The sequence below is a fragment of the Delphinus delphis genome, chromosome 14 (genome assembly GCF_949987515.2).
Source record: "Delphinus delphis chromosome 14, mDelDel1.2, whole genome shotgun sequence".
Classification (NCBI taxonomy): Eukaryota; Metazoa; Chordata; class Mammalia; order Artiodactyla; family Delphinidae; genus Delphinus; species Delphinus delphis.
Genome location: NC_082696.1, coordinates 68017929 through 68045833, shown reverse-complemented (window position 1 = coordinate 68045833; position 27905 = coordinate 68017929). Strand labels below are relative to the sequence as shown.

The window sequence follows — 27905 nt, the reverse complement described above, 5'->3', positions numbered from 1 at the left end:
TAGTTTACAAGAGAGCGCCTTGGAACCGAGTTTTACGCACTCGTCAACATAGACTGGGCGGAATAGGCCTCTCCTCCATCCGGATCCTCCCGTTTTCCGCAGCCTTCCGATTCATTAGCCTAATCTTTGTGCTTGGCTGGGCGGGAATCCGTGGCTGGTCGGCCGGCGAGGCGCTCTAGGCCGAGCGGCTTTCGTCTCTATGACCCCAGGAGGCGGTCCCCGGTGTCCTGCGCAGCGTGCGCGAAGGGGGCGCGCGTCAGTTCCGCGCGGTGCTGTCGGGGAACCATGGCTACTCAGAGAGGTGAGGCCGGGGGCTGCTGGGACTGGGGACTTGGGACCCCGCGGGGGGCGGTGGCGAGCGGGCGTCAGCGCTGGTCTGCACCTGTCGGCGGCCGGCCATCCTCCGCGCCCGCGGGGCTCTGGGGCCCAGGGGCCAGGCCGGGGCGTCGGGCAGCAGGAGTTTGTGTTGAGCCGCTCTCGGGCTTGAGCGCGCGCCGCCGCCGCTCGTGGCAGTGCGGGGCAGCCAGCCTCCCACTGCGGCTGCCTTCCTCGCGGCGTACTCCGCGATGGACAGTTCGGCGGCCCGAAACTGCGCCTGCCTCGACGAGTTGGCAGTGGGTGGGAACCGAATTCAGACAGACCCGGCGAGGGGCCGGGGCGCAGGTGCGGGGCTGGAGACGCATCACCCAGCGGGAGGCAGGATCGGTTTCTGTTCTGGCCGGGGTCACCGCGGCTGCTGTCTCCGCTGCGCCTCCTGCCCTAGGATGCACAGAGGCATAAGGGCATGCTCCGGGTGCAGAGCCTAAGCAGCGGCTGGCCCACCTAACAGCCACTAAAAACATCATTGGGGCATTAAAATAGCATTGCAGCCCTAACGAGGTGGAGAAAGCAGTCGTTAACAGAGTTACTTCCAAGGAGAATGTTGTATGTTGTTAGAAGGAATACTTTGATATTTTGCCGGAGGGGTGGGGCGAGATCCACTCCCCCGCCCCCTTCCCCAGGGATAGCACATTAGAGTAATACTGTTTGATGACTAATTGCCATTTCGTGAGGGTGAGTCTGATTAACTCCGCAGCACTTCTGCTTTGCTGAGTCCGGTAAGTAAGTAAGGACGAGAGCTGAATTTCTGAATGGTAGAGCAGTAGCTAGGAGAGGTTGGGCAACACTCTTTCTCCACCCTTCTTTCGTAGAGCTCTTGGCTTTACCTCTGAATAAAGTTGAGCAAATATTTAAAGAATAGCTTTTTGCATGGGTACCAAATTATTTTCCTGGTTGAAGAGGCCACGTTTATTATTCAGGCCCTGCCCAGGGGGTACTGTCTGTAGTTGCATATGCTTCTCTTATTTGCTTTTCAAATAAGCCCAACCTTAAGTCTTTTTGTAGCAACACAGGAAGTAAAGGGAAAAAAGTAGAATTGTTTTGATAACTGACATAAAATGGGAATAGCGAGATTAATGGTGAAGGCAAGTTCAGAATTACATAAGTCGAATCATTATCTGAAATAGTTGCCACAATTTACAGATTTAGGTTTACTGCCAATACATATTTGCTGTGCCTGGGTCATGTTATAAATCTTATATATGCCCACTAGAAATGTGTAATACAAAATTGCAGTTTCCTGAGCTTCCTGATATTCACAAAGGATTTATTTATCTGGGACTTAATGAATTTCCAGGTTCTCAGGTGTTACAAATAATGTCTCCTCTAAAATATAGTAAAGTATAACTGAGCAAAAGATTTAACTCCACACTGTAAATTTCATTTGGGGGGCATTTTCCACACAAAAACAGATACTGCGTGGGAGCTAATGGGAACTTTGTGAGAAGGAGAAAACAGTGCTGATGTGCCAGTGTGCCCACTCAACAATGCAGTTGAGTTGTGGACTTTTTTTTTTTCTCGTGGTGGAGCCTCTGGGCATGCGGGGTGGAACCCACGCCCCCTGCAGTGGAAGCGCGAAGTCTTAACCACTGGCCCACCTGGGAAGTCCCTGTATGGACTTTTGATATTACCCTGAAAAAAAACTGAAATTGCTAATAATTGAACTTTCATATTGGAGAATTAATGACTGGAGTGAAGAAGATATTTTGATCTAATGGTAAGCTGAAATTAGAGAAAATAATGCTTAAAAAAGCATTAAGTATTTTTAAAAAGTTTATTATATGTTTTAAAAGTGGTATTCTATACCAAAGCCCTATATGTTATACAAATATCTAAACTTATTTGTTTACGCTTCTATTTCCATCAGTAGTTATTTTCAAGAATATCATCTATATTCCCATTAATCACGATTCTAAGAGGTGTACTTTCAAAGTGTTAAACATTCACTATGTTGTTTTGGAATCAGGAACCTATATAAGAGCTAAAATAAAGTAGTTTTTAGTTTGGCGATCCTAACATCTCTTATTTATGAAAGTATTGATAATCTAGGATATGGGCTGGTAAACTTTTTCTGTTAACAGCTGATGGTCTCAGTCATAACTACTCATCCTGCTGTTGCCCGGCAAAAAAAAAGTAGCCATAGATAGTTCAGAAACAAATGAGCGTAGTTGTGTTCCAGTAAAACGTTTTTTATGGACACTGAATCTGAATGTCATATAATTTTCACACATCCCAAAAGATTAACGAAAAACTTTTTTCCAACCGTTTAAAAATGTAAAACTATTCTCAGCTTGCAGGTCATATAAAAATGAGAGGAAATGTAGGTTGCTGACCCCCGATCAAGAAGATGGGAAATGCTTTCTCCTGTACTGCTGTTTATTTTTTAAGTTTTACATTTCCTCCTGTGTAGGAAAGTTTTAGAGCAAGCAAAGTATTATAGTAATCTCCTTCAATCCCTTTTACATTAACATTGCTTTTTGGGTCCTCAGATCTATTGGAAAGAAAGTTTAGGTGCAGAAGCTCTATTTCTTCTATTTTACCATATTACTTTTCAGTTAAGACCTAATGTAATTTAAAAAATCTGCCTGAAATTTACAAATAATTCTTTAATTCACCCAGGGAAAAATATTTATATTGAATAATCTGTTTCCTAGTGAGTTTCTACCTTACCATATAACTTATTTGAAACTCCTACTTTATTTTCCTGTGCAAGTCACCTTTGAATTGTGGTTAGGCTGCCAAAGTGGTGAACAAAAGTGTACATAGGGGTAATGTAGTTACAGTAGCAGCCCAGAGTTACCCCCTGTCCCTCTGGTTCTTAACCCAGGTTGTCAAAGTATGGCCCATTGGTCAAACCCAGCCTATCACTTGTTTTTGTATGGCCTATCAGCTAAGAATGGTTTTTACAGGTGAATGTTTGTAATTAATCTGATGGATCCCTAACTTTGAAGACCAATGAAGCAAAATATCACCCACGCACCCCATAGAATTCCCTTCTTCTCAATACTGTAAAGCATTGTACTCAATAATTATTATATTTTGAATTTTTCCAATTAAATATAAATTAAATGTGAAAGTATATTTTCTGTCTTGTCACCTAAGTACCTACATGATATCCTTGATTTTGCCTTGTGGCCTAAAAAACCTAAAATATTTACTCTTGGCCCTTTACAGAAAAAATTTGCTGATCCCTGTTTAACATGTGCCTTAGATTTGAAAGGTTACAGGTAGCTGGGGATGAGAGAGGTGTGAAGTGGGTAAAGAAAGTAGACATAGTTTGAGCATTAGGTGATGGTAGTCTCAGAGCAGGGCTGGGAGTATGGAAGGAGCCCTGGTACACCGGTGCTTGTGGTTTTATTGAAGGTGTTGGACCGGCCCTGGCACCTGAGTGATGACTGCTGCTCAGATATACTTGGAAGAAGTTCTTAAATTGAGTGTTCATAAGTTGTGTATATTTCCTGGATTTCAAGTTTTACAGAACTTCATTCTTAATACTCTTTTTTATGGTGTTATGAATTATCTTTCTTAGAATGCTATGAAATGAGAGGCTGGATGTAATTTGTTTTTTATTATGATGAAGTTCTATATTATTTTATCACTCCGTTATTCCTTTTGTTTTCTTTCTGCTGTCTCTCTATTTAGAACATACATTGCAGTAATCGTTTTCATCTTGCTTTTGTGTTTTGCTTTCACAAGTATGAATTATAAAGATATATAAAGTATGTGATTTATAACATCCTAAACTAGAGTTAGTTATGCCATATAACCTTGCACTTAAGCCCTCCCCAGGAACAAAATCTATGCCTAACCAGTTGATACTTAAAGTCAGCTGTGTTTTGTGTGTGTATGTTTGTTTCTGTTCATGTAGTTGGAAAATATTGTTTTGAAATAAATTTTTAAACGTATTTTGTGCTTGAAATAGAAGGCATTTTGAGGTATAACACTGCTTAACTTTTATATACATAATATTGTCTACTAAATAATATCTTTGTTGCACGTATTTTCCAGAAAATGTCAATTTATTATTCAAGTTATACTGCTTGGCAGTGATGACCCTGGTGGCTGCAACTTACACCATAGCTTTAAGATACACAAGGACATCAGACAAAGAACTCTACTTTTCAACCACAGCCGTGTGTATCACAGAAGTTATAAAGTTATTGCTAAGTGTGGGAATTTTAGCTAAGTGAGTATAAATACTTTTTAGTGTGTTAAGTTATTAATTTTTTACTCAGTTATGTTCTTTATCAGAAGATTCAAGCTACATCTTTGTATGTTTGATTGCTTTAGAGCAGTCTTCCTCAACTCAGGACAGTTTTGCTCCCTTGGAGATATTATTTTGGTTGACCCAACTTGGGGGATGCTACTGGCATCAAGTAGGTGGAGGCCAAGGGTGCTGATAAATGTCCTACAATGTCCTGTCCTCCAGGACAGCACTCCATAACAAAGAATTACCCAGCCCCACATATGAGTAGTGCCGAAGTTGAAGAATTCCACCCTAAAGCAGGGGTTAGCAAACTGTGGCCCATTGGCCAAATCCAGTTTGCTGCTTATTTTTGTTGCAACAGAGACAGTATGGTGGCTCACAGAGCCTAGACTATTTACGATTTGGTTCTTACAGGAAACATTTGCTGACTTCTGTTGTAGAGGAATATTATGATAATAATAGTTATCATTTCTTTTTTTTTAAAGGGCTTCAAATGCTTGGCTTATTTATTTACATTTATTTATTTGTATTATTTATTATTATTTATTTATTTTTAATTTATTTATTATTTATCATTTATTTATTTATTATTGATTGATTGATTGGTGGCTGGGTTGGGTCTTCATTTCTGTGCAAGGGCTTTCTCTAGTTGTGGCAAGCGGGGGCCACTCTTCATCACAGTGCGCGGGCCTCTCACTATCGCGGCCTCTCTTGTTGCGGAGCACAGGCTCCAGACGTGCAGGCTCAGTAGTTGTGGCTCACGGGCCTAGTTGCTCCGCGGCATGTGGGATCTTCCCAGACCAGGGCTTGAACCCGTGTCCCCTGCATTAGCAGGCAGATTCTCAACCACTGTGCCACCAGGGAAGCCCTAGTTAACATTTCTTGAGTGTTTCCTGTATTAAGTGTTAGGCACTGTGCTAAGTGCTTTTCATTAGTTATCTCATTTAATCTTTATATATTTTTTAGGTTAAGTACTATAATTACCCCTATTTTATCTATACAGCATCTGAGGTTCCTCCCTTGCTATACTTTTACTATGTGGCAGCACTGGGTTTTGTATCAGTAACATCCTATGAAAATCGTTTTAGCCAAGGATGCAGTATAAGAGAGGGTTAAGAATAGGGTCTTTGGAGTGAGACAGACCTAATTTTAGTCCTAGACTCATTGGGATTATGACTTTCCACGTATTCCTTAACTTCTCTGAGCTTTAGTTTCTTCACTTCTTCTTTTCTTAAAGTTTATGTTATAAGTCTTCAGTCCTGCCCATAGCCCAATAGTTTTATGCTTGTCTGTTTTCATTTCCCACATTATATTATTCATAGACTGGAATACTTTAAGTCTGATAAAAATCAGATGACTTTCTCACCACCAATAAAGAAATATATGCAGTGAGTTTATGGGGCTGAAAAGGGAAATTCTAGACACTGAGTCTATAAAACTAGGGGTCAGAGTCCATTCAAGACAGGAAAACAGCCATAGTCTGTGGATGAGAGAAAAACAGCAACAAGAGACAAGAGAAAATGAAACAACAGGAGGTGAGCTTTGGGTTATGTTGTATAGTTTCTTCATTTCTTAATTGGAGAAAATAGGGTTGTGAGAATTAAATAAAATCTGGTAGGAAATTACTTGGGGAACGATTTATGAGATGGGGACCCATCTGGGTCATGTGGGTGGGTGAATTCATCTAGGTTTCAAGATGTGGGCTGGTGAGAGTGGGAAGTAGTGAGGAATAGCATGTATGTAGGTTTAAATTACATTTAAACACTTTAAAATTTCATTTAACAAATATTTATTAAGTGATTTCTGTGTGACAGTTTTATCATAGGTGCTGGATATAGAGGTATGAATGAAGTAGATATGGTTTCTCCTTGCTTGGAACTTAGTTTCAGTGGAAGAGACCGAAAATGAACTAGTAAACACACACATTATTACAAATAACCATCAGAAAAAAATACTCTAAAACTGGCTTGGGAAAGGAGGAAAGAACAGAAAATAACTTGAGACTTGATGGTGGAAAGCTTTAATAGAAAATTTGTGTTTAAAATTTATCTTGTAGGCAGAGATACTGTGGCAGCCTAACTTGTTAGGTTGCAAGTAGGGTAAAACCTCAGACCTTTCACAGCTTTTTGCTTAACAAGATCCATTTTTAAGGAAATTTGGCTTCCACTATTCTGCATAATGTCAGGTAAAGGAGGGGCTTTATTGTACCTTTAAAACTTTAAAAGGCAGTGTTCCAAAGGAAAAAATCTGCTTGAAGCTCTAGAACAACATCCATATAACAATTTAAGCGTTAATAAATTAATAAAATCTTAGGGCTTAACTTCTTTTAAAACAAAAATGGCGATATTGGAAAAAGGGGAATAGGGGAACACATTTCTTCTCCTTATTCCCCAGCTTCCTTAGGGAGAAAAAATTATGACCCAGGAATGAAATAGGGCTGTCAAGCATGAAATCAGCTATTTTAAACTGTAAGATCAGATCATGGTTTTGTTGTTTCGTTAACTGTTAAGACTTTAAAAACCAATGTGCAGAAAAGCAATGAGGCCTTTGGTTTAACTCAGCAGTTGGGCTAGTGTCCTGCTAACCTGTCTGCATGACTTTTTATTTTGATGCTTTTTCAGCTTTGCATTGCTTGCTATTCTTAAGTTATTCAGTGTTATGGATATGGTCAGTTGTAGTTTGTTTTGTGGAAACGTTTTTGGAAATTATATCAAAATATTAATGAAAGCAGAAAAGTTTCCACGAGTTCACCAGACACGTCCCAATAATGGTGTTGAAATAGCAACAGTGTGGAAAACTAAATACTGTACTTCATCATCATGATTATCACCAGTAATCACTTACTGTGTATGTCACCTGCATAGTGTAGAGGCTCTTTTATGAACATTTACCTGCAGAGTACACAAGACCAGGGACAGTCAGGACAAAGTAAAGTATTATGACACAGAGTTTTGGTGGTTGGCATTTGACACTACATGGCTAACAAGAATTTGGCTGTGAAGAAGAATCATTTAAAACACAGCGAGTTTCCAAGTGGAAAAAGCACTGGAAAATCATAAAGCATGAAAGAAGTGAAATGCATTTGAAATTACTGGATTTTAAAGCAAATGTAATTTTTATGGAGAAACATGTTGGCAAATTATCATGTTCTTATTCAAAACACATTGGTAGAATGGAATACCTGCTATTCATAACAAGAAAATATTTTATTTCTTGGAGCAAAGGGGTTACTTTTAAGAGGGCATCTGTGAAAAATGTTAATCTCTTGGAATGATAAAAGAGTGATAGAGAAAGGAGAATTTTACCCATGAGGTCACAGGTTGATAGCTACGGAATGAAATGAAAGGATATCATGATTGCATCTTCAGCTTCTTCAGCAATATGTCATGAGACAATCGTTAATGAAACTAAAGCATAGCTGTGTGGGAAACATACCCAGTGAAAATGTTGCGGGCTTCCTCTCTGAGGAAGTACATTTAAACCCAGACCTGAAGATTGAATCGAAGTTGGGCAAGAGAAGAGCAGAGAGAAGGTAAAGAGAACAGTGTGTTTGAAGAACAACAAATCAGTGTATGTGGAGTGCTGTGAGAGGGGAGTGGTGCTAAGATGAAGCAGGAGAGGTCGGCAGGGTATCAAGAGTAATTCTATGGGCCTGTAAAGGATTTTGGATTTTATCTCAAGTGCATTGAAAATCACTGAATGGTTTAAATCAGGGACTAACATGGTGACCCACATTACTTTGAGTTACTTTGTTGATTCCTTTGAGGAGAATGGATTGGAAGGGTATAAGAGTTGGAAGTAAGGGAGCTTATTAGAGCCCAGGGATTGTGGCCATGATGACAGAGCAGGTGATGAAGGTAATGGAATTGAGTTATGTTCTAGAAGTAGAATCTATAGGACTTGGTGATGGGTTTGGTGACTTGATTCTTACTATCTCAGTAGTTACCACAGACACTGAATTACTGAATACTGAACTTTTGCTCCTAGAGGAAATACAGGGATAGGTTCCTGTGAGCCTCTGGTCACAACATTTTCATCAACTGATCACTATATAACCATGTTTCTGTTTAAAGACACCTTATTTAGTACGTATTGTTGACTCATTAGCATTGAACTCAGGGCCAACAGCACTGTTAATCATGCTCGCACAAAGCTTATCTAACATGTATTTTCTCCATAAGGCACATCACAGCTTTCTTGCACTAAGGGACACTAGCCAGCACTTTAGCACTATTGCTATAATATATAATGTTATAAGTTGAAATTGCCTTAGAAAAATCAAAGAATAATGCTTCTTTGGGGGACAGTTGTGAAAAATGAATTTTTGAAAACCTAATGAGCAGATATCTAACTTCTTTTCTTTAGAAAGCAAGTAACTACACTCTGGAATACCAGCTGTTAATCACTGTCAAAATATGTTATGTAAAGTGCCAAACATCCTCTTTTAAGATTGCAGCAACTAAGTTTGCTGCCTTCAGACATTCAGGATTGTTGCTGTTGAGAATGGCAGGCTGCCAGAGAGTGAAGGTGTTAAGGAAACATTCTTCCCCGTCTCCCCTTAAAAACAGGTGAGGGAAACATGCAGGTAAACACAGCTAATTTTCATTTCATTCTCGTGCCACTGCTTTAGCCTTAGCTATTATTTCATCTTCTACGGTGAGAAATCTTAGGTTGAGGGAAGTTTTCATTTGCCAAAGGTACCTAGAAAGTGACTGGCAGTGAGGATTCGAAGGCAAGTTCCCTGATTTCTAATTTTCAAATTATAAGTATTTTAGAACAAAATAATTGAGCTGTTTTGTGATTAGCTAGGGCAAAGATAAGCATTTAGTAGCATTGTTAGACATTTCAGTAATAGCAATAATTTTATTTTTTGTTTTTTCTCTTAAGTTTTTATTTCCAAATGTTAAATTTTACCATATTCTTTTTTTTTTTTTTTTTTTTTTTGCGGTACGCGGGCCTCTCACTGTTGTGGCCTCTCCCGTTGCAGAGCACAGGCTCTGGACACGCAGGCTCAGCGGCCATGGCTCACAGGCCCAGCCGCTCCGCAGCATGTGGGATCATCCCGGACCGGGACACAAACCCACGTCCCCTGCAGCGGCAGGCGGACTCTCAACCACTGCGCCACCAGGGAAGCCCTAAATTTTACCATATTCTTGATTGCAGTGTATTTGTGTGGGTGTATATTGTTTTTATGTTTTGAGAGCAAGTTTTACACAAGATGCCCCTTTGTCCCTAAATTCTTCAGTGCCTATTTTCTAAAAACAAGGACATTCTCTTACATAATAACAGAATATCAAAATTGACACATTAGTATTGATACAATACTGTTATCTAATTCATAGACCTTAGATAATTTTGTTGCCCACTGATGTCCTTTAACAGTAAAATAATCACACTTTACAGTAGTATTATATCTCTAGCTGCCTTTAATCTGAGACAGTTCCTCCATCTTTTTTTCTTGTCTTTGACATTGTTGAAGAGCATAGTCCATTTAATTTGTAGAATGTCCCACAGTTTATGTTTATTGATTGCTTTCTTATGATTAAATTTAGGGTTTTGGTCAGGAATATCATAGAAATGATGTGTCTTTCTCAGTGCAGTGTATCACGAAGCACATAATATCCATTTGCCCCATTACTGGTGATTTAACTTTGATTCCTTGATTAAGGTAGTGCCTGCCAGGTCTCTCCAGATAAAGTTACCAATTTTCTCTTTGTAACTATTAAGTATCATGTGGAGAGAATCTTTGAAACTAGGTATATATCCTCTTTCTCATCATTTTTATTGTTCTTTGATGTTGCCAAATGGTAATTTCCCAGTTCCATCATTCTCTATACATTTATTGGTTGGCATTCTACTCTAAGAAACTTTCCCTTCTCTCCCTCTTCCTCTCTCTCCCCGCTACGTGTCCTTCTCCTTCTCAGTGTAGATTCATGGATTATTTTATTATATTTGCTGGAATCCATTATTATCATTTATTTCGATGCTCAAATTGTCCCAGATTTGGACAGTGGGATCATCTTCAAGGTTCCTCCTGTTTCTTTTCTTTTCTTTTTCACTTACATATTTTCATCCATCTTTGAGCAGGTTCTTTTTAGCATAGCAAGATGTTCATAGCTTATCTTATACTTTCCCTGCCCCAATCCCAAAATCATACATTTCTCTAAGAAGCCTTGTTCCTTTTTTCCCAAAATGGTATTTAGAAACCAGAATCTAGACATGAGGTGTGCACATTGCTACTGGGGGTATCATAACTTCTGGGCCCTTTCAGTAGCCAGAGCTAGGTAACATGTATGTGTATACATACATACCTGTCTGTTTCTCTGTTTCTGTATATATGTGTTTGTGTATACAACTATGAGTAATATATTATTTGATACCTGCAATTCTGATCCAGTACCACAGAGTTCATTGCAACTTTTCCCTTTTCCAATGGTGGTGAGTTTGACTTCCATTATCCTCAAGATATTTACTTATTTGCTCAGTCCTAGAATACATAATAAGTAGACTCAGAACTTCTAAGATACAGCTGTGAAAAAGCAAACCTACTAACTAAAGTTCAGTATTTGTATGTAGGTTTTTTTTTGCCTTTAGTTTTAGAGCATATAGTAAAAAGCCTGTGTCTTAGAATACTTGGGTTAGTTCTATTTTTCTCCTTCCGTGTAATTTTGGTATTCATTAAAAAAACTGACAGGGTTGTTTTTTCTTTTTTTGGTTTCTGTTTGTAATTAATTTGGAGTTTTCCACCATCCTTGTTGATTTTACTTACAATTTCTAGTAATCTTTGGAATATGAAATTATACTTGTTTCAATCAAAAGTTAATTTACAACTGCAAGGAAAAAAAGGGGAGTGTGTGGAAGAATTAATGAATGGCTACTTTATTTTGATAAATAAGGTTTAAGGTTTATACAGTCTGATTGGGGAGTTCGATTACATGCATTGTGTGTGCATACAGTTTACACTGCTTTGCTTTTTAACTTTTTTTTCACTTAAATGTTTTATCTTAGAGATGGTTCCATGTCTGTACATAGAAATCTGTCTCATTCTTTTTAAGAGCTGTGTGGTATTCCACTATATGGATGTATCACATACACCAGTTTCTATTGATGGGCATTTGGGTGTGTCCAGTCTTCTGCTACTACAAAACAAAGATGTAATAATTATCTTTTTATATACACTGCTGTGTACATGTATAATTACATCAGATCACTTTTATATTGAAAAGGAAATTAATAAATCCTATTTTTGGGGAGGGGAGCAGCTTAGCAGTTGGATGTTGCAAAAGCTTTATATGTGGGTAAGTTATTTTTTAAGTATTTGACTAAGTTACCAATTTCTAAGTTATAATTCCAGTTGAAACATCAAACAATACATTTAAAAATATTTTAGTTTTTCATAAAATAATTACTATAACAATTCACAGGAAAATTGCTAGTTAGCTGTATGCTTTACTAAACCCTGTCATAGCTATTAAAATTGATACTTTTGATTTAAGTCTGTCATTTGTGATGTGAAAAGGAAATGAAAACACTGCATGTTGTCTTAGAACAAAGTCAACTTTTTATTGTTTGCTATCCACCACAGCCTGTAAAGACTAAAGAAACCTAGAAGGAGGTGTAAATGTACATACACTTTGGGTGTGTTTTGTAATAAACCAAATGCATCTTAAATCTTTGTACTACTTATCCAGATAAGACTGGAGAAAATTATTTTACTGTTTCATAGTATTATCTAGAATAATGAATGAAGCTCTCAGATACCTATGTCATAGATTATCCAGCCCTATTCTGTTTTTCTTGCTGAGTTTACATTTTGACTGCCTCTTTGTACTCAATGCTATAAGGGGTTTAGGGTCATGGGGAGGAAGTAAAAGTCATGTACCTCATATGATGGGTATTTTTGTCCTCAAATGACCTCATTATTGGTTTTTAAACCTAGCTTCCCAGAATCTTTTATGTGAGTTAATTTTAATTAACTTTGCAGATGATAAGAAATTTGTAAGGGAAATTTAGATTTCTTAAACTCATGAGTAACTTCTGCTGTATTATTCCATTTTGCACAGTGCCTTGGTAACCTAGCCAAGGATTTCAGGCCTCCTAGTAGTTCTCCTCAGATCAGGAGCTGGAAGAATGAGGCCTACTTTTGACCAAACATAGATCAGAAAGAATTGGTTTCAGCTGGTTGATAGGAAAGTTGGGGGGGCTGCAGCAGCGGAATCTCTCTGCAATCAACATGGAGCGTCAGCATTCCTTGAGGTAACAACAGGTTGCACATGGATTCTATTCCAGTGATAAAAATCAAAGAGTAAATTTAATGGGACAGACTATATCTAAAAAAATTAGTGTATGCTTTTTGATTATACACACGTTTTCTCTTATCTCACAATGTCATTTATATAATTAAATTCAATAAATTTGTTTTTAACAAAAGGTACTCATTAAAGTGCTTGGGATTTGATTTCCAGAAAATATCAGAGCAGGAAAATGGAAGAAAAAGTGGTCTTTGGTTTTTATGTTTTTTTAGTATTCAGAGAACACTATTCAAGGCTGTAGTATATTTAGAATTGATCATTTATCTTTGTCTACTTAACAGTAAAACAAAAGGATAGATGATTACTAATGTTTTCTGGAAGATATATTGCTATTACTTTTTTTAACTTTAGTGAGTAAGACTGTAAGTTTTAGAGCTGTATTCTTATTAAATATATTAAATTAAGCAAGATTTAATCTAATACCGAAATAATTTATCTCCTCCTTTAAAACTTTCTGTGCGGTAACATTCCCCTATATTCTTTCTTATACCTCCTAAATCTCTTTCTAATATCATTAATTATTTTGAGCTTTTGTTTTTTTTACAATTTCTTTCAGCATTCTCTGCTATTTTTTGCAACTTATTTCAAAATATCTTGTTATAATTATATAATATTGATATAATTCTAAGGTACCATGGTGAAGCTTGAGCTTTCCAGTAGTTAGCATTCTGGTATACCTTGGCTTCTCTTATATCTACATTAGAGAAGGAAGCAGAAAAAGATAGTAAAGTCTTTCTGGCAGTGGAGAAGTAATAGTTCCTAAGTATCCAATAAAAAGGATATAGCCAGAAGAGCCAAAGACCTGAAGGTTAATCTGGACACACCATACTCTACTCGTTTTTCATGTTGAAGGAAAGGAGTACTCAGATTGGCTGGTGATGTCTCGCAGGCCCTTCATTTGATGTGAAAGCTGAAAAGTGGGAGAAGAGATAAAAGTGACAGGGAGAAAAGGGACCTCAGCAGCCTTGATTATTGGTACAGCCATGGTTAATAGAAGAAGCTGTTAGATCCTTAAGCAGCCTGTATTCTAGCAGAGCAAAGAGAGCCAGTGATAAAGAGATCAACTCTGTTCTCTGGATAGGCAGAAATTCATTTGATACCATTGAGGGTTTAGAGTATCTCTAAGGAGTGGAGGTAAGATGGCATTGCCCATAGCTAGGGATTAGGGAAGGGATAAGTGGCTACTAAACTAGAGCTTGAGGAATCGTATGTGGGAGATAAATGGACATGGAAGGAGGTGGACTGTGAAAGATAGGTACAAACAGGTACCTCTCAGTAGTTCTTTAGGGAGCCACTCTGAAGATACATTAGTATAGAAGTCAGCATTTTGGAAGGGCATTAAGTAATGATATAGTAAAAGCAGTGTCCTGTACTTCACACAGCCTGTAAGATTTATGTCTCTGCCATCATGTTTCCTAGTGAGAATTATGACAATAAAGAAAATGTTCAATTATATCACCTTGTTAAAACGGTTCTTTGAGTTGGACCTCTGTGATTCTTCTTTTTCATTTTAATCTTTTTTCTCTTCAATTTTATAATTGAGGGAAAACTTTGAGAAATTATTCTTTATACTCTTTTAAGAGGTGGAGAATTATATAGAACATCTTAGATTTGTGTTAAAAAAAAGAATGGTAAATGAGTAAAGGGCCAACCTTCAGCTATCTGGAAAACTCTACAATGCAGACTTTCCCAGTAATCTTCTGGCATTCTCTCCCTCTTCTGCATGGAGTGTAGAGTCGCCCTCCAGGCTGTGTGCATTACTTTTCAGCATGTAGCTTTGGCAGCAAAGTATGGTCTGTAACTAAGAAGGGCATCTTTTGTTTCTGTGGCCTAGGCCAAATTTCCTGTCTTAATTATTTTCTTGGGGGCTGGAGTGTTCTACAGTGGATAAGGCATGGGTAGTTAATTAGACATTATGGACTCTTTGCTCCTCCTCAGAACTTGGTAATTATTTTTGCACTATTTAAATATGAAAATATCCAATTAGTGACTGTTGATTCTAATGTTAACCCAAAATATAGAGGCTCATTGTGAGTTGAAATAGCTCCATCTTCCCAACGAAGTATTATGGTCCTTTTAAGGATCTTGTGAGGGGCAGTTAGGAGCCTTTTGATGTAGCACTTTTTTTTGGTGTTAATGCTTATAAAAGTGTTCTTTGATTTGTATTTTCAGGAAATAAGTGAGCTGATTTACAACAGGGGGAAGTATGAGCCAAATTAGCTAGTTCCTCCTGAGGAACAATAAGAATACTTAAGAGCATGCATCAATCAATATGCACTCAAGTAGTAAGCTTTATGTATGTTCCAGGTACAGTTTACCTTACTGATATTAGTAAGTTATTCAGATTTCCTGCAAAATTATACAGATACATACTTGAATTTTATGAGAATATGCTTATTTAAAGATTTATTGTCTGCCATATTGCACTAACACGGAATTAATTTACAAATAATATTGACCTGCATCACTCAATTCCTATCCCAAGTAACTTCTATAACTACTAACGCTTTTTTCTTTTGTTTGCAATTAAAATCTATTGTAATTTTAAAAATTAAAAAATACATATGCAACCTGATTAATCTAAAAAATAATCTGGGTGAACTTGATGCAATGGCAGTTAAAGTGGCAGGGATTACATTAACTTTTTATAGGTAATATTGGCAGTTCTGGTTTCCTGGTACTCTCATTGTTTAATATACTCAAAAGCCCCTGAAACTTTGACCAGAGGATGAGGGTGGTAAACCTAATTGTCATATTTTCCCAAATGAAGATTGTAGTTGTTTTTCTTTTATGGGGATGCATTGCTGGTTTGCTTCTTTTAATAAATCTAAAATCAGTTAAAAATTCTAGAAATAAGTATCAATGAACATAACACAATGTAGCTATCCTATGTGTGACAGTATCTAATAGAAAGGATGATCTTTCATTTTCTTCCTCATCCCTTCTCATTTCCCCTTTTTGTTTTCAAAGAGAAACTGGTAATCTGGGTAGATTCAAGGCATCTTTAAGAGAAAATGTCTTGGGGAGCCCCAAGGAACTGATGAAGTTGAGCGTGCCTTCCTTAGTGTATGCTGTGCAGAACAACATGGCTTTCCTGGCTCTCAGCAATCTGGATGCAGCAGTGTACCAGGTAGGTGAAGTAGATGATAATGGCAGGCGCAAAATCTTAAAAAATGTTTTCACGGTGAAAAGATGTTTTACTAACCCTTTATCAAACTATTGAATATTTTTCTCTACAGCTGTGTTCATATCAGAAATAATACATTTGTGTCAGAGTCTAATGTAAACCGAGCTGATGAGTTCATTGTTTGTTGGTAGGTGACGTACCAGTTGAAGATTCCTTGTACTGCTCTATGTACCGTTCTAATGTTAAACAGGACGCTCAGCAGGTTACAGTGGATTTCAGTTTTTATGCTGTGTGGAGGAGTCGTCCTCGTACAGTGGAGACCAGCCCAGGCCACAGGCGTCGTGGTAAGAAGCTAAGTGCTCACTGTAGCTAAATGGGAACTTTCCAGAGTCCTGAGCACTCCACACAGTCACACAGAAAAGAATGGAGCATGATTCATAGCCTCTGCCATATAGATACGCCTTTTTCCCCTTAGGGTGATGTTATTGTCAAGGAGAGTAATACCTCCGGGCTTCCTTTCTGAAAAGGAAGAATATGCATAAACTATGTTAGAGATGGATGGTATCTCAAAACTCCATATAATGCAACTCCTTCGTTTTATGGATAACAGAATTGAAGTCCAAAGAGGTGAAGTCACGTACCCAGAGTTGCACAGTTAACAGCTAACCTATAACTCAGTTGTGCCAACTTCCACAGTGTCTGTGTTCAAAACTTCTAGGCCTCTTTTAGACATTTTCTCAGAAATACTGGGCAGAGTTTTCCCCGTCTAATTTTCATGTTCTCCCGCAACTCACAAAATTTTTTATCATTTTGCACATACATCCACTGTCAGCAGTGGGTCTTACAGAATAGTGTTTTTCCCAATAACTGGTAACTACAATAGGGCAAAAAGTGCCTTTACTTCTAACTTTTAGTTGAAGAGTTAAATGTTAAGGTACATACCTGATTTTTTTTTTTAATACATTGTATGCTTTAATTGGTTATTTTCCCAAAGAGAAGTAGGAAGTGGAACTACAGTAAAGGACCTGAAGGTCGGGAGCTTCCCTCTGCAACTGCACAATCTTCTTTAACTCTTAGCAGATGAAAGACCATGGTGCTCTTAGGAGTATAAGGCAGCTGGGGATGTATGCAGAGCTTGTGAAAGTAGAAAGCTCCTTTTTAGGTAGTTACTTTCTGGCCTGGTGGAAGAGTTTTTTCCCCCAGAAAGTGAGTTTTAAATTAATATGTATTGTCTTTACATGATGTTTAAACGTGCTCATATTCTCGGTGACATTTCAAAACACTGATCAACTATGCACTGCACGTATAACTCAGATGTAGAACTGTAAAGAATTTGTTTGGGAAGTAAGGCAAACACTTAAAAGTTAAATATGAACTTCCAGCAACACCCTACACGTTTAGAAAAGGGTCACCTCACCTAGGTAATATGTGTGAAAAGCTTAGTAAGCTTAGTAAGCAGAGTATTTTACTTTTGGAGCACTCTAGAAAGTTCTTTCATATTTTAAACAGAATGTAGCTTCCTGTAACTGCCTCTCATTGTTCCTTGTTCTTGTCAGAGTAACTCAAATCCCTGCTAACTCCATAGGATGAGCCTTTGAATGTTTGAGAACAATGTTGCATCTCCACCCTCCCTGTCTTTTCTTCTCTCCCACTGAGACAACCTTGTTGTTTCTTTCTATAATATGGCTTCTGGAGACTTTATGATCCCTGGCTCGTGCCCCAGTATTGCCTCGTATTTCTTTTCTAGGTGCATTTATCCGTTCTTTTTCCTCAGTGTGTCCTAAAAGTTCACGCTGTCTCCAGATAATGACTGAGTGGTGTGAGGTATAGTTCGCTAATTGCCTCCTTTATTCTGAATACCAGAGACTTGTTAAATCAGCATAAGGTTATATTAGGTTTTTTTTTGGCTGGAGGAGGCTATCCATTATATAACTGATTACACAACCACATGTAGCTGTTTCACACGAATAGTTTGTCTCAGATGTGTTTTGTGCCGCGGGCTTCTACATGCAAAATGTGTTTATATTTATTAAGCCCATCTTGTTAGCTTTGGGTTATTGTTCTAGCCTTTGAGGACTTTCCAGTCCTTATCCATCATTAGCTTTTTCTTTGAATGTTATGCTTTCTACAGATTTGACACCTATGTCTTCTGGGTCTTCTCTGAAAATTTTAGACAGGACAGGACCAGAGCTGTGGCTATACCTCTAGACTCTCTTTAGCTTGACTTTTTTTTTCTTTTTCCTTGCTTAAGAAACATTCTCTCTCACAGTTTTTATGAGTCAGGAATTAGAAGGTGCCTGCCTGAGCTGGCCTCTTTTAGACATTCTGGCTTGAGGTCTCTCATAAGGTTGCAGTCAAGATATCAGCTAGGGCTGCAGTCAACTGAAGACTTGCCTAGGCCTGGAGGATCTGTTTCTAGGATGTCTTATTCATATGCCTGGCTAGTTGATACTGGTTGTTGGTCTAGCTTGGTTTTATTCTGTTAATTAGCACTTTGCTATATGAGCACTCACTCAGCTGTGAATAGAACTACTGTTATCCTCACTACATTTCTGTCTTGTTCACAAAAATATTATGCAAATCTGTCAGATTTCTTGCTAAACATTATCTCTATGGAATTCCCCTCAGCACTTACACTAGGAATTCTTTCAGTAAGAAAATTGGGTAAGTCGTATTCTTATGGAAGCCACACCATTTTCTTGTGATGACCATTACACTCTTGATGGTTTCTTCAGAAGTTCTCCAAGTCACCTGTTGTAGCATTTCGCTGGTATTCAGTAATAACAACAGCTGCAGTCACGTGTCACACTGGATACTAGCAGTGTTCTAAGCGCTTTACATACATTAATTCACTTATGCTCACAGCCACCATACGAGGCATGTATTTTTATTTCCATTTTCTTATGAGGAAACTGATAGGCAAAGAAAGCTAGCAATGGCTCAACCTTGCTTGGATCCAGGCAGCATGGCTCCAGAGCCTGTGCTCTTGGTGAGTGTACTGGGCCGCCTTACAGGTCTCAAGCCGCTGTTTATAATTTCTGCAGATTTTCTTTTCCTCTGCCTTTTTGAAAATCAGGACAGTATTTGCCCAATGCAAATTTTCTGGCATAGCTTCTATGCCCTATTATTCTTCAGAGGTAACAGTGATCAGTACCTTGATTTGCTACTATTCTTGGTCAAGATACTTCTGAATTTATTTAGGTAGGTGTTCTCACAACAGCAAACCAATGTCTTGGACTTCAGTTCCCATTCATTCAAAGTCATTATTCACAGAGAAAATGGAAACTAGGTTTGGGTAACTCTTATTTTCTTGCTATCTAACAGCATGTCATCTAGCCGAAGAAGCATACTCACTCTTTTCTTCCTAAACATACTTTTAAAGGCCTTCTTTAAATTTTGCAAGCCTCCATTTACACTGTTTTCAGTTTTTTGATACTAAAACTCCTGGTCCGTTCCTCTTGGTTTTGTGTACTGTAGTTTTTTGTTTTTTTTTAGTGTACCTATGAGAATTCATTGAAGATGCCCTTAATTAGTAACACTGATTTCTTTCTTTACTGTTCATTAGAATCTCATTCTTAAGAAACTCTTACCCTATTAACCCATCCTCCCACTAGCTATGGAATTGTTTTAGGTTTTTGAATTTGATTTATTCAGGACTGGAGCTCAAGTCTCTGAACTATGCTGTTTGGCTATTGCTCATGCTAAAACGACATGTTTGCCATTTTCCTAGGTTTCCATCACTTCCACTTCATCACCCAACAGTTTCTTTCTTCTTTTGGCTGCATTGGGTCTTTGCTGTGTGTGGGCTTTCTCTAAGTTGCGGCAAGCGGGGTCTGCTCTTCCTTGCAATGTGCAGGCTTCTCATTGCGGTAGCTTCTCTTGTTGTGGAGCACGGGCCCTAGGCGTGTAGGCTTCAGTAGTTGTGGTGCACGGGCTTAGTTGCTCTGCGGCATGTGGGATCTTCCTGGACCAGGGATCGAACCCGTGTCCCCTGCATTGGCAGGCGGATTCTTAACCACTGCGCCACCAGGGAAGTCCCACCCAGCAGTTTCTTATCAGTCAGAATTAAGTCCAGAGAAGCAGTGTCTATCACCATTTTTCCTAACTGTAGAGATTAAACTGGCAGAAAAGCAACCAGGAATTTGTCAGACACTATCTTTAGTAGCTTGAGCTTCCAAGCAGTTGTTGGGATAGATGAAATCTCACACCGTTATTTTTTCTCCTCTCTATGCTGGCCTTGTAGATTGTATTAGGAAAGCATCCATGTTTATCAGTTGTAGTCTATAGTAGTGGTTCTCAAACTTTAGTGTACATCAGACTCAACGGGAAGGTTAAACAGATTTCTGGGCCCCATCCCCATAGTTTATGATTCAGTAGGTCTGGGGAGAGGCCTGTCAATTTTCATTTCTAACAAGTTCCCAGGTGATGATGCTGTAGTCGGTCCAGGGACCATACTTTGAGAACTGTTAGTCCATAATATCTATTTCTCCTTTTATCTTCATGCAGACATTTTAGAGCAAGCTCTCTCTCTCAGGTACTTAACATCAAGTAATACTGTCCTTCTCTCAGGCTTATTTATTTTGAACAAGGTATGTGCTTGTCATATTACAGACACGTGTCTCAACCCTTTAGTTTCAGTGTTGCCACTGAGATAACATTTATCTCTGAAGAAAGACTGATGAAAGCTCCTGATGGTTAGTTTAGGGAAGAGGAAATACAGTTGAAACAATAGGTTGGGGGCCCATATACCTGCATCTGTTAGCAAAGTATTATGATTATATATATGTGTCAATCTCTCCCATCCATGAACTATTTAAGAATCAAAGCTGTGTATCATCTTCATCTTTATTCATTTAGAATATAAAACAGTATATCTGGTACACAGATGGCATGCTATTAATATTTGATAAAAATTCAGTGAAGTAGGAAATCTTACATGTCATTACTCCATCCTGTAGGTGATAGGGAATAAATTAAACAAGTCAAACTGCCACCATTTCCATGCTTGATCCTATAAGAGCTTGAGTTGTGGTGGCAGAAGTTAAAATGAAGAGGCGGGCTGACTGCACAGTTCTGTGCTTGGGTGCCCATTGTTATTAGGAAGTAGGCACACGTTATATCAAGCGTTTACTCTGGCTATAATTTGAGGGACAGGTTTTTAACGTAAGTACTTTGGTTTGTCTCTGGGATGGCCTTTTGTTTGGCCCTGTCTTACTCTATAGAATAGCCATGTCTGATATGGCACATACTTTCCGCAGAGCTATAAACAGACTTTTGTATTCATTTGTTTGTTCTCTTGGATGAATTCTGTTTACTAGTCACTGAAAACAACTTCTAAAACATTACTATTGCAGGTGGAACAGAATCCATTATTAGGGTTTGGTGCTATAGCTGTTGCTGTATTGTGCTCAGGATTTGCAGGTAAGTCATAAAAGCATTTTATTCTGTTGTCAAATTTTTTAAAAAATATCAGACTTTAAATAGGGATTGACTTTATCTTGCTTTATCAAACTCAACTTTATTCCTATTAAAGCTTATCTTCTTACTTAATAGCTATATAGTTTTATGTCAGCTGTTTTTCCAGTAAGCATGTGGTAGTGTTTAACACAGTTTAGACCTCAGTCCTTATTCATCTTTGCAGTTATCTAAGAATGTATTTCTGTCATCCTTGACTATCCCCGGTCCAGCCAAGATCCCCAAAATAAATTAAAAAATGGAGGAAGTTAGCCATCAGAAAGCTCAAGTACCTCTTTCTATTTTCCTGGCACTGGCACTATCCTCAGGTTCGATTCTGCTGCTTTAGGTTGTTAGTTACTAGCTCAGTATCTGTATTTCCCTGGTAACCTCAAGTTCTTCCTCTGCTTCAACAGATTAGGAATTATGGAGTAGGGAGGAAAGGGGGGTGATCACTAAGAAAACCTAATACCCAGAAGTAACAGCCAAAAGGGGAGGGAAGAATCAAAAATTACTAACATCAAATAAATGTGGAAGTCTGGACTCATATGTGTAGGGACAGGCTATCCTTCACTGAATCAAGAAGAGAAAGTATGGATGTTAAGTGCAAGGTAAGAAATGTTTTAGAAATGGTTCCAAGAGAGAAGAAACTGAAAGTAAAGAGTATATTAGTTACAGCCATACATCTTTATTATTTATTTTGCTATATCAAGAGTTAGTTAGTACTGGGCTTCCCTGGTGGCGCAGTGGTTGAGAGTCCGCCTGCCGATGCAGGGGACACGGGTTTGTGCCCCGGTCCGGGAAGATCCCACATGCCGCGGAGCGGCTGGGCCCGTGAGCCATGGCCGCTGAGCCTGCATGTCTGGAGCCTGTGCTCCGCAACGGGACAGGCCACAACAGTGAGAGGCCTGTGTACCGCAAAAAAAAAAAAGAGTTAGTACTCTATTTTTGACTAAGGAAGTATTTTTCACCTCTGTATCTAGTCATTTGATAAGAGGGAAAATCTAAATTTAGGAATATACTTAATGATAGCATCATGCTAAACTTTTATTCTTAGGAAACAACAAATTAGAAACAAAAATTGGGTTACCCCCCAAATAATACACTACTTGATTTTTAGCACTGTTTTGAACAGTAAAATGTTTGTGTCCAACAGTCTATTTACCATAAGGTGTGTATTCTCAATACACAGTTGAGGAAATGGTACGTGGTTTAATATCCCTCTATGCTTGGAGTAACTGAGAACTGAATAGTTAAATGCTTTCCCAATAGTTAAATGGTTTTCCCAGATAGGAAAATCAAAAATAGAAATAGGAATAGCTATTATATGTTTGTTCCCATTCTCTGGCTCTTTCCAACATAGGTTCATCAAAAACAATCTTGGTTTTCATTTGAATTTTTAGTTGATTAGTACTTTAGTGGCAATTCCTAAGCCTCTAATTAACAGTGTTTATAACAAAAATCTTTAATGTCCTTGCTAAACATGCATTCATTTTCAGTATAAAACTTACAGCTGTGCTATGTGATTTTGTGGGTGGGGTGGGGACACATGTGTGCTTTTGGAGCACCTAAAAAAGTGTCGGATCCTCACCCCCAGAAAAATGCACATAGACACAAAACATTATCTAGTTAGGGAGTTCACAGTCCTTCTAACATTGTGGGTGAACTTGGTCTGTAGACCCCTGCTTTAAAGGAAAATGGCTTCACTCAGCAAGTTCTATTTAAACTTTATTTTGGTTGTGTAACTCTCAGAAAAAATCCTAAGTGGTGATTATATAGGTTATTTTGCAAAGTTGGGAGTATTCATACTAGGCAGATATTATAGGGGTATGTTTAAGATAATTGACTCTAATAGTATATAGTGTTCCAGCTGACCAAAGCAAGTCTTTTAGTGGCATTAAGTGAGCTTTTGTGATCTATCTCACTGCTATAATAAAGGCGGAAACTATTAATAGTAATATAAGAGTCTCCTGTTAAATGTGGGTTTTTAGAAAGCTCCCTCTTGGTTATTAATTCTATGTGCTCTGTAAAAATACAAATTGGTAATGTTCGGTATGCCATGCGTCACAACCAACATAATAAATCTGCATTTAATTAATGTAAAATGTGTGTTCCACAAATCATATACTTTATTTAGAATAATAACCCCAAAATATAATATAAAGACATTTTAGATTAATTTCTAATACCTATTTCATATTTGCATGCTTAATTTTCTTTCAGGAGTGTATTTTGAAAAAGTTTTAAAGAGTTCTGACACTTCCCTTTGGGTGAGAAACATTCAAATGTATCTATCAGGGATTGTTGTGACATTAGTTGGCGTCTACTTGTCAGATGGAGCTGAAATTAAAGAAAAAGGATTTTTCTATGGTTACACATATTATGTCTGGCTTGTCATCTGTAAGTATCCAGGAATTAAAGGTTCTGGGTAGATCTCCCCCCCACCCTTTTCCCTCAAGTTAGATGTCCATTTTAAGCCTTTATAGCATTTTGAAATTATTCCTTTGATACTGTGAATACCAGTCTGAAAATCTAATTTTGGTTTTATTGACTTACTTTTGTGGCAAAGCTATCCCAAAGCAATTTTGCCTTCACAATCAAACGTATCTAATGTATTAGCAATAAATGTGTACAGTTTAGCAGTAGACTACATAGCCCTTTGGGCATCTGAAAAACAATGTTGTTTTGTAGGAACTATGACTCCTAGTACAAAATCTCTCAGATGGCTGCTTCTAAGGAAAATAGTATTTTCCTAGGTAAATTAGTATGGCATCTCTGGGGGTGAAAACTGCCTCACCATCATAGAATGTTCCATTTATTTGAGTGTTAAGATTTTCTTTCTTTCTGTATGCGAGTTCTTGCTAGTGTTGGAGGCCTCTACACTTCTGTCGTGGTCAAGTACACAGACAACATCATGAAAGGCTTTTCTGCAGCAGCAGCCATTGTCCTTTCTACCATTGCTTCCGTGATGCTGTTTGGATTACAGATAAGTATGTCTTAGTTTGTACTGTAAGTTTTTAACATGGAAGAGCTTCTCACTACCTTGGTTCATTTCATCTTTCATTAAATATGGCAGTTGCTTGTAGAGTTTACAGAAATTCCTAGTTTTGTTACAATTTATCCTACAGGCGCAGCAGTTCATAGTTGTGTGGAATGTGTGTCCACAGTACTTAGGTTGTTTAAATGGTTCTAGAGCTGAAAGTGAGCGGGCTACTCAGTAGAAAGAGTGTTTCTGCAGACAAAGCCTCCCTCGTTAATTTCCACAGTGGAATTAGAGTAAACTTTTTATTCTGAGGTAAGAACAGAATACTTCTTTCATTTCCCCCTTAGTTTGTACCTTCCTGTTTTAGACTTGGATATAAACTGGTTTTGAAACTACAATCCAAATCTAAATTTTCTCTTTAATAAAGCTATTTGTTTCATTTAATATGTAATTAATACAAAATTCATTACTATAGCTGGCATTCTAGGACTGCCTTTATGCTGGTCCTTCTAATATAATTTTCCCTAGCCATATCCACCATTAGTTGGCTTCTGAATTATTTAAGCAGTGATATTGACTTAACATTTCCCGGTGCTTTTATGGTGTGATAATTTTCTTTACTGATCAGTTATACCATAAACTAATACATGAGAAAAATCTGTCAAATATCAACATTAAGTAAAAGAAACACATCTGGCCTATATTTACAATTGACTTGTTATAAATGCAAATAGAAGAATACCAACCTTGTAGAAATCTTAGAAAAAAATTTGATAGTTTGGTTCAAACCTTGCTTGTACCATTTATTAGTTGTAAAACCTTGGGGAAGTTACTTAACCCATGTCTCAGTTTGTCTGTAAAATGGGAATGATAATAACACCTATCTTGTAGGGTTGTTTTAGGCAAAGTGCTTAGAACAGTGCCTGGCACATAGTAGGTAGGTATTCTGTATAAAGCCAACTACTTACCATTTCAGTAACAGATATTTCTAGGCCCTCCTTCTGATGTTTTTCTTACCTGATTTGTGTGAACTTTCACTTGTAGTTCTGATCCATCCTTATGCTCAACAAATCCTATGCCTGTGCTCCTAAAGAATATTTGGAAACAGTATAAATGCTTTTTGGTCAGTGTCCTTAGAATGTCTTAGCAATCTTAGTTTCCTATTTAGATTTAATTTACCCTCTTCCCCTTTTTGGAAGGCAAAGCTAGTCTTTTCTAGTTAGGGATGAACTAAAAGTCATAGCTCGATGTTGTTTCTCTGCATGACATTTTTAAAGCTATTAAGACTGTGCCATTGTACTCCACATAGAATATTGTTTAGTTTTGACATAAGGATTTATTTATATGATGCCTATTTGTCAAGTTAGGGCAAGTTGTAATTCAGTTGTGTCCAGATTTTCAGGATTAAGATAAAAAAAAAAGATGTTAGCAGAAAATGGAATTTTACTCATTAAATCACCACCTCATCTCCTATTCAGAAATCTTCAATGGTTTGAATCTTTGGTCACCTAACTCTTTGAATTTTGCTCAACTGCCTTTTACTCTACTAACCTTAACTTTCACAGGTTTCTAGTTATCATGGAAAATCCTTATTCCACTGCGTTTTCTTTCAATCAGCATATAGGGATGTTAGTATGTTCTTTGTCAGTGGTCCAGGACAGTCATACTTGCGTTCTTGAAAAGTATGTAGTAAGTGAATTGTCACTCCCTTGATTTCACTACTTTTTCTGGTGAGTGGGGTGGGGGTGGAGCTAGAATTGATGACCTTTCTAAACCTTACCATCATCATATAGAACACTTAAATTTATTTTCCATGTAATCTGATAGTGTAAACCCACAACTGAAAGTCTTCAAAATTTTAAACTAATCATTTTTACAGTTTTAAGAACACAAATACAGATTCCTTTTTTTTTTTTCTTTTCAGCACTCACCTTTGCTCTGGGTACTCTTCTTGTATGTGTTTCTATATATCTCTATGGATTACCCAGACAAGACACTACATCCATTCAACAAGGAGAACCAACTTCAAAAGAGAGAGTCAGTGGTGTGTGATTTTTAGCCTCAAAAGAGATTCCTACTAAGACTAAACCATTTGCATTAAACTAGAGCCTTAAGTCAATCCCAGAAGGTAGCTTAAAAAAAACAATCAAAAACTGTGTCGTATAAGCATTAAGAAGAAAGCTATGTGAGCGTATTGCTACAAAGATTTAATGTGGCCTGTTTGGAATCAACCTGTTTTGTTTTAGAATGAAGGATTTTTATTACTGTATATATAGTGTACATATAAAGTATGGAGATGATGTGGTATTAAAAAAAATCATGCAAGGCTACAATATTTAATTAACAAGGTTTGGGATTATGTTAAGGGTTAAAGTGCCAAAGCCATTTCTGTACTAACTGTTCTCTTGTGCAGGTACCAGGGGAGAAGGGTGACCCGTCCTTATTCTCCAGTGCATGTACAGTATTTGGTCCCAGCAGCAGTAAAGACCTAGCTCTTTTCTTACAAAAGAGAGGCAAAAACAAGACAGGCTAGTTCAGAAACAAACTGAATATATAACTTCTCAAACTGAATCTATTTCATAACTCAGACAATGATTTCTGGGTGGTGACTGAGTACTCCTCTAAAGTGCTGTATTTGTGCCATTCATTGTCTGGATTCACATTTCTTTGCTCTTAGATGATATACTTTTCTTCAAAAAATATTTCTAATGTCACTTTTGTACTTTTTTTTATGAAGTATGTTTAACTGTTGAGCTCAATAATTTGTGAAATTTCAGTGTTTTTTTAAAAAAATTTCTATAATGTTATGGGAAAATTCAGCAATAAACTTTATTTATATGAAACCTGTTTGATCACTATTTGTATTGTAGATATGACCATTAAGATAATGCAAAAACAGGCTTCCCTGGTGGCTCAGTGGTTAAGAATCTGCCTGCCAATGCAAGGGACACGGGTTCGAGCCCTGGTCCGGGAAGATCCCACATGCCATGGAGCAACTAAGCCCATGCGCCACAGCTGCTGAGCCTGCGTGCCACAACTACTGAAGCCTGTGTCCCTAGAGCCTGTGCTCCACAATAAGAGAAGCCACCGCAATGAGAAGCCTGTGCACCGCAACCAGAGAAAGCCCGCGTACAGCAATGAAGACCCAACACAGCCAAAAATAAAATAAATAAATTAAAAAAAGAGAATGCAGAAACATAAACACAAGCCCAAAACATTAAATTTTTTACTTTCTGTATGTTGGAATTTTATCTAGGCTGTTTGGTTGCAAAAAATGGCTATAAACCTCTTCCACCTAGCCTTAAAAAAAAAAAAAAAAGAATTTATAAGGACTGCAGTCAAGGCTGTATGGCTCTAGGTTGCAGGAATTAATGAACAGCCTTTTCAGAGAGCTGCTTTCAGAAAGACTTGGCTTTAACCATCACTGTCCCTTGTGTCATTTTA

At 37.9% G+C, this 27905-nt stretch overlaps 2 protein-coding genes across 5 annotated transcripts in view; one reads left to right on the top strand and one right to left on the bottom strand.

The window, feature by feature from the left end:
- Positions 1 to 216: 216 nt before the first annotated feature.
- Positions 217 to 27905, top strand: SLC35A1 (solute carrier family 35 member A1). 4 transcript variants are annotated; one of them, XR_009521951.1, is made up of 8 exons: positions 217 to 301; positions 4387 to 4564; positions 15868 to 16027; positions 16216 to 16368; positions 21379 to 21445; positions 23702 to 23748; positions 24334 to 24468; positions 27332 to 27466. XR_009521951.1 is itself a non-coding variant. In XM_060030249.1 (8 exons), exons 1-8 carry the CDS (start codon positions 286 to 288, stop codon positions 27481 to 27483), a joined length of 1038 nt encoding a protein of 345 aa, XP_059886232.1. In that variant the 5' UTR covers positions 217 to 285; the 3' UTR covers positions 27484 to 27905. The 4 variants fall into 4 exon arrangements, 2 of the variants coding, with proteins under 2 accessions (XP_059886232.1, XP_059886233.1); XR_009521950.1 differs by lacking the exon at positions 27332 to 27466 and adding an exon at positions 26386 to 26520; XM_060030249.1 differs by having other exon boundaries at positions 23702 to 23878; positions 27332 to 27905.
- Positions 16042 to 27905, bottom strand: part of RARS2 (arginyl-tRNA synthetase 2, mitochondrial) — a 96602-nt gene continuing 84738 nt past the window's right edge. The window contains exons 22-23 of the mRNA XM_060030248.1: positions 25479 to 25548; positions 16042 to 16543 (exon numbers count right to left, since the gene is read on the bottom strand). The gene's annotated coding sequence lies outside the window, so the exon portion shown is untranslated. The remainder of the gene's footprint in view (positions 16544 to 25478; positions 25549 to 27905) is intronic.